The 11,217-nt window shown below is 45.6% G+C and overlaps 1 protein-coding gene across 1 annotated transcript; it reads left to right on the top strand.

Annotated features, from left to right (window-relative positions):
• The first annotated feature begins 7,645 nt into the window (after positions 1-7,645).
• On the top strand, positions 7,646-11,150 carry LOC147986433 (uncharacterized). The gene is made up of 6 exons (XM_087540049.1): positions 7,646-7,963; positions 9,504-9,828; positions 9,922-10,005; positions 10,088-10,433; positions 10,540-10,711; positions 10,802-11,150. Exons 1-6 carry the CDS (start codon positions 7,732-7,734, stop codon positions 11,065-11,067), a joined length of 1,425 nt encoding a protein of 474 aa, XP_087396175.1. The 5' UTR covers positions 7,646-7,731; the 3' UTR covers positions 11,068-11,150.
• Positions 11,151-11,217: the final 67 nt, after the last annotated feature.

Here is an 11,217-nt window from a genome sequence, read left to right as displayed (position 1 = left end):
TAAATTTCAGCACACTATATAAATCTTTCCTTACCAAATTCCACCTACCAAAGGCGCTTCACTCCCCAGCAACGGCGCCAGAAAAGAGTCTTGATGACCCACAAGTGCAGGGGATCTATCGTAGTCCTTTCGATAAGTAAGAGTGTCGAACCCAACGAGGAGCAGAAGGAAATGACAAGCAGTTTTCAGTAAGGTATTCTCTGCAAGCACTGAAATTATCGGTAACAGATAGTTTTGTGATAAGGTAATTTGTAACGGGCAACAAGTAATGAAAGTAAATAAGGTGCAGCAAGACGGCCCAGTCCTTTTTGTAGCAAAGGACAAGCCTAGACAAACTCTTATATGAAGGAAAACGCTCCCGAGGACACATGGGAATTATCTTCAAGCTAGTTTTCATCACGCTCATATGATTCGCGTTCGTTACTTTGATAATTTGATATGTGGGTGGACCGGTGCTTGGGTACTGCCCTTTCTTGGACAAGCATCCCACTTATGATTAACCCCTATTGCAAGCATCTGCAACTACAAAAGAAGTATTAAGGTAAACCTAACCATAGCATGAAACATGTGGATCCAAATCAGCCCCTTACGAAGCAACGCATAAACTAGGGTTTAAGCTTCTGTCACTCTAGCAACCCATCATCTACTTATTACTTCCCAATGCCTTCCTCTAGGCCCGAACAATGGTGAAGTGTCATGTAGTCGACGTTCACATAACACCACTAGAGGAGAGACAACATACATCTCATCAAAATATCGAACAAATACCAAATTCACATGACTACTTATAGCAAGACTTCTCCCATGTCCTCAGAAACAAACGTAACTACTCACAAATTATATTCATTTTCATAATCAGAGGGGTATTCATATGCATAAAGGATCTGACCATATGATCTTCCACCAAATAAACCAACTAGCATCAACTACAAGGAGTAATCAACACTACTAGCAACCCACTAGTACCAATCTGAGGTTTTGAGACAAAGATTGGATACAAGAGATGAACTAGGGTCTGAGAGGAGATGGTGCTAGTGGAGATGTTGATGAAGATTGACCCCCTCCTGCTGAGAGGATCGATGGTGATGATTTCCCCCTCCCGGAGGGATGTTTCCCCAGCAGAACAGCTCTGCCGGAGCCCTAGATTGGTTCTGCCAAGGTTCCGCCTCGTAGCGGCGGTGTTTTGTCCTGACAGCTTCCTTCTGATTTTTTCTAGGGTGAAAGACATCATATAGCAGAAGATGGGCACCAGAGGCCTGCCAGGGGGCCCACGAGGTAGGGGGCGCCCAGGGGGGTAGGGCGCGCCCCCCACCCTCGTGGATGGTGGGTGGCCCCCCTCTGGTTGATTCTTTCGCCAGTATTTTTTATTAATTCCAAAAAATGCCTTCATGAAGTTCAGGACTTTTGGAGTTTTGCCGAATAGGTCTCTAATATTTGCTCCTTTTCCAGCATAGAATTCCAGCTGCCGGCTTTCTCCCTCTTCATGTAAACCTTGTAAAATAAGAGAGAATAGGCATAAGTATTGTGACATAATGTGTAATAATAGCCCATAATGTAATAAATATCGATATAAAAGCATGATGCAAAATGGACGTATCAGCCTTCTATCTTGTATCTTCACGGCCCATTAGTTTGCCCCATATCACATAGCCGACCATCCGAGGACCCCCTAATCTAGGACTCCCTCAGTAGCCCCCGAACTTGCCTTCAATGACGTTGTAGTATCCGGCTTTATGTCTTCGCCTTTGCAAGGCGGGTTCTCCATTATACTTTGGATTGACGATAGTTCGGCTCCTCATTTAAATATCATATTTTTTGCCACCTCCGCCCCGGCTTCCACGTGTCAAACAAATACGAACGGTCCAGGTATCTTTTACAAATAACCCCTTGACCATGCAAGGATGGAGTCTATTTAAGGAGATTTAGATCTCAGTTGCCATTCCACACCATGCAGAAATCCTTAGAACTCGCCACAGGAAATCGTCCAAACATGGCCGGCGCTCCTAGCTCCTCCTCATGTCCCCACGGCCCTCAAAAAGGCGACTGGGAAAGCTGCTCGGTGTCACACGCCCGTCTGAATGAACTTCAGACGCAGGGATATCTTCCTCCCGCAGATCTAGTCTCCGTTCGGGCCGGGTTAACTTCGCTCAATGGCGAAGCCCTGGCGGATAATTTCCCCAATCCTTCTAAAGAGGAGCGGGTGTGCTTCGTTTCCTTCCTTCTGAGAGGTGTAGGATTCCCTATCCACCCTTTCCTCAGAGGTCTCCTATAGTATTATGGCCTCCAACTACACAATCTGACGCCAGGCTCCATCCTGCATATAGCGGGATTCGTTGCTCTCTGCAAGCTGTTCCTAGGCTATGAGGCCCATTTCGAGCTATGGTGGAAATTCTTCTGCCTCGTCCCCCGCTCCCAAAAGGGATCTATATTCGAGGTGGGCGGCGCTGAAGTATGGCGCATAGCCGGGACGGGATACTTGTCCGGCACTCCGAAGAAGGCATGCGAAGAGCGGCCCTTAGAATGGTTTTATATCGAAGACGTCGTTCTTCTGGACCCAATTCGGTGCGGTCTTCCTGAATTCTCCAGCGCTCCTTTAAAGAAGCGCGCCAGCTGGCGTCCCCGAAGCCTCGAGGAAGGAGACAGTGCGGAGGTCGAGAGGCTGGCAAGCAAGATTAGAGTTCTTGCCAACTCCGGGCTGCCTATAATTGAGGTAATGGTGATTTCAATAACGCGATGCGTTCAGCCGCTCCAATCTAGAGGGTTTCCCATGTGGAATTACAACGGGGAGGATGATTTGTCCCGTTGTCTACGCAAGGGTCCAGACAATTTTGCCGCCCTGGCTACCATCCTAGCTGACCTTTACAAAGGGGAGAAGGAAGACTTCACTCGCTTGAATCGAGAAGGTTTTTCCATGTATAACCCCATCGGCTGGGTGAGTTTTTTAATTATTGGCCTTACTCAACCTTTTTCCAGAGTCATGCTAGTCGAATTTAATTCGGCTACTTTTAATAGGAATGGAGAAAGGTCGTCGAGGGGGTCTACAGCCCCGCTCCACAGCCAGAGGACCATGTTCGGGACCTGGATCCCGGATATGAAGAAGATCCGGATATATTCATAGAACTTAAGGAGGGGGTCTTCTATCAGGCGAGCTACGACGGCACGGAAGTGGCCATTATAGCCAATTACCACGGCCTTCTCCCCTCCTCTCATGTAAGCACCAATGTCGGTGTCAAAACCGGCCGATCTCGGGTAGGGGGTCCCGAACTGTGCATCTGAGGATCGAAGGTAACAGGAGACAAGGGACATGATGTTTACCTAGGTTCGGGCCCTCTTAATGGAGGTAATACCCTACTTCCTACTTGATTGACTTTGATGAGTATAGGGGTTACAAGAGTTGATCTACCTCGAGATCGTAATGGCTAAACCCTAAATGTCTAGCCTATATGATTATGATTGCCCATACGGACTAAACAATCTGGTTTATATAGACACCGGAGGGGCCTAGGATCGTACAGAGTCAGTTTACAAAGAAAGGAAACTACACATCTGATCGCCAAACTTGCCGTCTACGCAAAGGAGAGTCCCATCCGGACACGGGGGAAGGCCTTCTATCTCGTATCTTCACGGCCCATTAGTCCGGCCCATGTCACATAGCACGACCATCCGAGGACTCCCTCACTGACGTCATGGCGGTTTACAGCGAGTTTCGCCAAGCAAGTGAGGCAAGATTTAACAAGTCAAGTATTGAAGATTGATGTGAACAAGTTCAAATCAACCTGGGGCCTAATGTTGGGGATATAACTATTGGGTATAAACCGCCCCGGAGAGGCCGGGTTATACCACTAGCGACTTATCAATGAAGATGGTGAATCATAGCAAGCCCATTGACGGCCCAAGACCCAGAGGCGGCTTAAGGCCCAAGGCGGATGAACCGCCATATGTGTATGACTTGTTTTGTAAGGCAAACATAGTTAGCCACTGACCCGGACACACTGTGTATGAGCCGGCCGGGACTCCATGAGCCGCCGCGCGTCTTCCTATGTATATAAAGGGACAACCCGGTGGTGGTTTAGGGACAAGAAAGAAGAGATCGAGAACTAGGTCAAGCGTATTCGCTCCCTGGTAATCGAAACCCAAGCAATACAACCCCAACTGGAGTAGGCCTTTACCTTGATTGCAAGGGGCTGAACCAGTATAAACTCTCCGTGTCCTTTGTCCTGATTAACCCCTTTAAGCTACCTAGTTGCGATGGATCCATGTCTAAGTCCTTCTGCTAGGACATCTGCCGTGTCAACTCCACGACAGGCTTCGACTGCGAAAACAACTCCGGGGCATCCAAGCAAAACAATGGTTGTGACAAACTAAAAATAAAAGTAAACAAAGACTCATGTAATACATGACGCTCCAAGCAAAACTCATAACATGTGATGAATAAAAATATAGCTCTAAGTAAAATTACCGATGGTCGTTAGAAGAAAGAGGGGATGCCTTCCGGGGCATCCCCAAGCTTAGTTGCTTGGGAGTCCTTCAATATTACCCTGGGGTGCCTCGGGCATCTCCAATCTCATGCTCTTGCCACTCCTTATTACTTCATCCATCATGATCTCACCTAAAAGTTGAAAACTTCAGCACACAAGACTTAACAGAAAACTCGTGAGATCCGTTAGTATAATAAAATCAATCCTTACTTTAAGTACTGTTGCAAACCCATTCATATTTTATTATTGCATTATACCTACTGTATTCTAACTTCACCATGGTTTATCCCCCCCCCCTGATACAACCCATAGATTCATCAAAACAGACGATCACACTGAGGCAACGGCGAAGCAGGACCATACTATGGAATATAATCCCGCGAGGAGGAGTTCTGTAACCCTAGGGTGATCCGCCTACTGAGCAAGCAAATCAAATACTAAACTCATAATACAAGGCAACTGATATTACTGTCGCACTGTCATATTTGATGTACACCATGATCTGAAGTTTCTCTGCTTCTCTCTCCATTGCAAGAAAAACACTTCCAAGCTGCTATTACTCTCATTGCTGCAAACTCGTCATATTCACTATTCTGGTTCATTTGCCTCTTGGGACACTAATAGCTTCTGCAGAATCACAAGCAGTTACTTCACATAAGAGCTTGTGACAACTTTTGTATGACAGAAACGTTACTCATAAATACTCTCATCCACTCTTCGCTGGGATGATTACTATTGCAATACTTAGACAAAGGTGTTATGCTATCATGTGTGTCTTGCAACCCATCAACGCTTCTTCCTCCTCATGCCACGACCAGGTTTGTAGCGACGCGCCACCTATACACGCATCTACCTGTCCCGATTAATCACCAGCTAGTGAGGTGATGTGATCGGTAACCATCGTACCATCAATGGCTAACACCAATATTCTTCCTAAACCATAATTACTCACTAGCATCACTCACATATTATCATCTCCATATCAAAAAACTATTGCAAGGAATCAAACTTATCATATCCAGTGATCTACATGAAAGTTTTTATTATATACTTCTTGGATATTCATCATATTGGAACCAAATTCATATCTTGTGCAAATTATCATTACTATTATCAACTCTCAAAAAGATATAATTGAAGCATGAGAGTGCAAGTATTTCTTCAAAATATAACCACCACCGTGCTAAAAAAGATATAAGTGAAGCACTATAGCAACTGCCTAGCTCAAAAGATATAAGTGAAGCACATAGACTATTCTAACAAATTATAGATAATGTGTGCCCCTCTCAAAAAGGTGTGTCCAGCAAAGATGGTTGTGAAAAACTAAAAATAAAAGTAAACAAAGACTCATATAATACATGACGCTCCAAGCAAAACTCATAACATGTGATGAATAAAAATATAGCTCCAAGTAAAATTACTGATGGTCGTTAGAAGAAAGAGGGGATGCCTTCCGGGGCATCCCCAAGCTTAGTTGCTTGGGAGTCCTTCAATATTACCTTGGGGTACCTCGGGTATCCCCAATCTCAGGCTCTTGCCACTCCTTATTACTTCATCCATCGTGATCTCACCTAAAAGTTGAAAACTTCAGCACACAAGACTTAATAGAAAACTCGTGAGATCCGTTAGTATAATAAAATCAATCCTTTCTTTAAGTACTATTGCAAACCCATTCATATTTTATTATTGCATTATACCTACTGTATTCCATGGTTTATACCCCCCGATACAACCCATAGATTCATCAAAACAAACGATCACACTGAGGCAACGGCGAAGAAGGACCATACTATGGAATATAATCCCGCGAGGAGGAGTTCTGTAACCCTAGGGTGGTCCGCCTACTGAGCAAGCAAATCAAATACTAAACTCATAATACAAGGTAATTGATATTACCGTCGCATTGTCATATTTGATGTACACCATGATCTAAAGTTTCTCTGCTTCTCTCTCCATTGCAAGAAAAACACTTCTACTTTCAATTTTATTTATGCTCTTTACTTTCAAGCTGTTATTACTCTCGTTGCTGCAAACTCGTCATATTCACTATTCTGGTTCATTTGCCTCTTGGGACACTAATAGCTTCTGCAGAATCACAAGCAGTTACTTCACATCAAGCGGTCGTCGATACGGCATATCTGCTATAGTTCCTCCTACCCGTGTGTAAACTCAGGGAGCCGACGTTCCTGCCGCTGCACTTCCCCTCTCCTCTTTTTTTCTTTTCTTTTTCTTTTTGCGGATGCCCCCTGGTTGCATGAATCAGAGAATAAATCCATTTGTTTGGAAAACAAATCAGATGATTTAAGCAATACCCTTTAACATAATGGAGGCGCTAAAACTTGCCAGGAACTTGTAGTTCTTGAAGTTGGATTCAAACTTTCAGACTTTTGTAGGCAAGTCACCCACCGGGTTCCCTAGGCACCCGGCCCCATACCATACGGGTCTTTTGCATTGCATGTAGGATTCGCACCGCATCCTCCTCGGGATCCGTCCCAAAGTAGCATTACCATCACAAGAAGACAATCGCGCTTTTGGCAAGGAAGGACACAGAAAAGTTAGGGCCCGACGGTCTTTTGACAGTAGAAAAGCACAAGGCCACAAGACCGGTGTAAATTATGTGATCGCTACCGAGTCAGGCACCCAGCGTTGCCAGCCATGTACCGAGTGATCGGGTGGTCTACCAAGATGATAAAGCGGCTAGGCGTGTATAACTATGCAAGGGTGGCACGTAAATCTGCAGGGCCAGCACCTCAGTGTGTAGTAGCTAGACGTGTAGAACAACTATGCAAGGGTACGGGCACCGCAGAGTGTACAACGTGGTAATCATTGATGTTATGCACAGGTATACTTCATTGAAGTACCAGACGCAAGATCACTCGCTCCGGTTTTTACGCTCCGACGTTGCACAGCAGGCAGTCACGAGTCACATACACTGACCGTCAAAAGCAGGCTAGGCAGTAACCATTCTTTTTTGCGGGTACGGGTAGGCTAGGCAGTAACCATTGATGTGCTCTAGAGAGAGGTGGGCTGGGATTTACAGCGCGAGAAGTTGCGGTTACGTGTTGTGAGCTGGTCTGTGTAGGGACACCGGCTGTGTGTCGGCTTTTTAAACCCCCCCCCCCCCCCCCCCCCCCTTCCTGCCCCTCTCTCTCTCTCCCTCTCTCTCTTCGCCTAGGGGGGAGCGCAGCAAAGCTTTGCGGTGTCACAAGTTCACAGCCCCTCGACCTCGACGACACCTCCCACGCCCGCCGCCATGGCGCAAGACGGAAACCCGCGGCAAGCATCGCCATCGGCGCCGCTGCCCTCGGACCACTCGCGGTCGACGGCGCCGCCGCCCACCGTCGCTCAGGGAGAAGAGCAGTCGCCGCCGCCTCTGGTCACGGAGGAGCCGTCTGTCGCCGCGGCTGGCGCGACGGTGGGGATGGTCAACCGCGTCACGCGCTTCTCCGGGGGAACTTCAGGGTCCTCGTCCTCTCAGGCTCAGGGTACAGCGGTTTTTTTGCCCGCTTTTTCATTTCTCCTGCTTATTCTAGGCATATGGATTTGCTCCCAAATGTTTAGGGATGCGCAAGCTCACAGATCGTCGTCCTCTTCCGCACAACCCTTATGCTCCCTCCCGCCGTCCCAGTCCCACAAAGCTCATCACCGTCCCGTCCGAACGCCGCAGCCCGCGATACCCTGCGGCTGTGGGTTTTGAAGGTCGCTAACCCCTGTCCCCAACTGTTATGCTCACCCTGCGCTGTAGGCAGGGTTTTCTGATGTTTCAGATAATGTTCACCCTGCGTTGTAGGCAGGGGTTTCCGATGTTTCAAGATAATGTTGACCCTACGTTGTAGGCAGGGGTTTCCGATGTTTCAGGATAATGTTCACCCTGCGTTGTAGGCAGGGGTTTCCGATGTTTCAGGATAATGTTCACCCTGCGTTGTAGGCAGGGGTTTCCGATGTTTCAGGATAATGTTCACCCTGCATTGTAGGCAGGGGTTTCCGATGTTTCAGATAATGGCAGAGGTTTTGGATACATGGGGTGGAGATTGTATTTTAATGTATGATTGGAGATTATGGCCAGGATTGGACTAGAAGAAAGGATAGGTTCACCTTGTTATAACGATTCATGATGCTTCATTTAGACTGGGCTTGATTGGACGTTTAGGACCATCGTGTTTCTTCTTCTGGAATTGCTAATGGGCCCCGGATGCTTGTATCACTACCATTCTCGATTAGATATGTGGACATATTGCCTACATGAGGCTGGTAATGGCCGTGAAACAACCTTCCAGACCTGCGTTTTATCTATATGTTTCTTCTATGGCAGAACTCTTACAAGTAAGTACCTTGCGGTTGCCTAGAATTAACAGGGACAGAATACTCGTAATGGTAGGTAATTTGTTGCTGTAGAGTAACCGATTGTAATGTGAGAAACTAGTGTTGCCCATGTTTAGGCTGTAGTTGGGACAAATGCTAGTATTGTATCTTGATCAGGCACTTTGGCAGCATGCGTATTTTACAAACTCAGAAGATGGTTGTGCTGAAAGTTGACTTCTCCTTTCTTTGTTTATGCATTTCAAATAACTGATGGTTCTAAGCTCATGTTTTTTTTTGCCAGATTCAGAGCTCTTCTAATCTGACGTTGTTCATTGGTTTGCTGCTGCTTGTGCTTTGGCTCATTTATTTTCTGTGTTTAGTACACCATACAAATACAACTCCTAGTACTGCTTATGTTTATCAGTTTGCTGAGTATGCTCTTCATTCCATCTTTTGGGCTTTCATGTGGCCATACCATACTGATAGTAGTAGTATGTATTGCAAGGCTAGCTGAGTCTTGAAAAGAAATGATGTGACAGTTCAGTCTTTAGTGTACAGGCATACTGAAATTTTAGATCTACTCTCAATCTGCTCTAACCAAATGGATGTTTAGTTAGAGCTGTGATGTGGCATATCCGCATGTAGTACATTGCCATGCTTTTAAATCTTAGTTCATCATTGCTCCTGGTCGTTCACTAATAGATATCTTTTGGCCCTTTTCAGGTATGAAAACATTCAGTAGCGCCCATGTCGATAATTTGGTTCAACTGAAGGAATGGGATCAGCTTCATGCGTATTTGATGGAATTTATCCCTGGCGAAGAGCCTTTCAAGTCCCACCCTATGCTTTTCTTGCGCATATTCATGTGTCGTGCGGTTGACTTAATTGACCAAAACAAAATTTCTGATGCTGAGATGCTCTTTGAAGCTGAAATGCAGCCCTTTCAGAAATTGATCGATCAAGGGCAAGAGGGTCTCAGGAATGCTACCATTGCTGAGCTATCCGAGGGTCTCAAATACATCAAGGGATGCCTAACTGCGAAGAAAAGGTAGCAGATTCTGACTCTAATATAATCTGTACATAGATGGATCTTTTACCTCACTCCATGTTCAATTTTCATTGTCTATTACTATTTTTGCAGCTTGACTCATCCATACACCAGTATTCTTATGACTAAGATTGCCGTCAATGACTACATGAGGCTGTATTTGCCAAATGCAATCGGGTATGTGACTAACATATTGAACTTAGTTCATTGAGTAATGTGGATTATTACTGTAGCTTCTAAAATTTATTTTCTTATCTAGGTATAAGATTGTTCGCAAGAAGGATGCACTATGGGTTTTTGCTTTTCCTCTCGCATCTAGATCAGCGACTAAGCCTACCTTCAGATGTTTGGGTTGTAGCCTTAAAATCTTTAACTCTGGAACCATCCAGGTCATCTCTCCCCACCTTGATCAATGTCCTGGGATGAGTACACCATATCTGATTGAGCTACTCAAGCTCTCCAGAACAATCAACCTTATTAATGCTGAAAACTCACCTCATAAGCTAACGCAAAGTGAACAGCCTGCTGAAAAGAGGCGTCGAACCTTGACTGACACCTTCATCCCTGTTGATAAGAGAGATGTCTTTGCAGAGATACAAAGAGAGGTTCGTGCCATTTTCTACTTTGATTTCGGTGCTGATTGGGGTAGGGGCATGATTAGTTAAATCTTAAATCTGTTGTGATGCTAATGATAAAATTCTGCACATATAGGTAAAAGGTGCTGAGCATCTGTATAATCAAATTGGAGTCGAGGTGAATGAAACCGTTGATATGTTCAACACCATGGGAACAAAAGTGGGAAATATTCATCTTCTGCATGATAAGATGGGACATGTCATCAATAAGATGAAAGAGCTCGTATGTGCCGGACCTTCTGTAGCAGGTTTGACTTTGCTAAAAAAATGACACACATGTTTGACTTTGTTTTAGTCTGCACAAACTGATCTTGTTGCTATGGACCTTGTGGCTGCAGAAGATGAAGAAGGAGCCAATGCTGACAACAATGTTGAGGTCGAGGAAGCCGAGGCTGCAGAAGATGAAGAAGGAGCAGCTGCTACCAACAATGTTGAGGTCGAGGAAGCCGAGGCTGCCAATGATGCCCCCTTTCAGTCCGACGCCATCTATCATTACGGTGAATTTGCGAGTTTGGGAGAAATGCTGAAGAGTGCCATTGACCCAACAGATGAGCTGATGAGTACCGAGGAGATGTCCGGTAGCTTCGCTGGCGGTTATTTTTGAGTGCTCGTGGAGTCTGATTGCGAAAGAAACTTAACAGAAAAAACACTCCTAGATTCTTCACATATCTTGTTCAATTTTGTGGGATCAACCGCCTCAAATGTGGCATAGTAGTCTGATCTCCCGGACAACATGTTCATCTTAGCTTCTTGA

This window comes from Triticum urartu, chromosome 2A, assembly GCF_056163025.1.
Source record: "Triticum urartu cultivar PI428250 chromosome 2A, HENAU_Tu73, whole genome shotgun sequence".
In the NCBI taxonomy this organism is placed as follows: Eukaryota; Viridiplantae; Streptophyta; class Magnoliopsida; order Poales; family Poaceae; genus Triticum; species Triticum urartu.
Note: the sequence above shows the minus strand (reverse complement) of the source record. Positions and strands in the feature narration are given on the sequence as shown.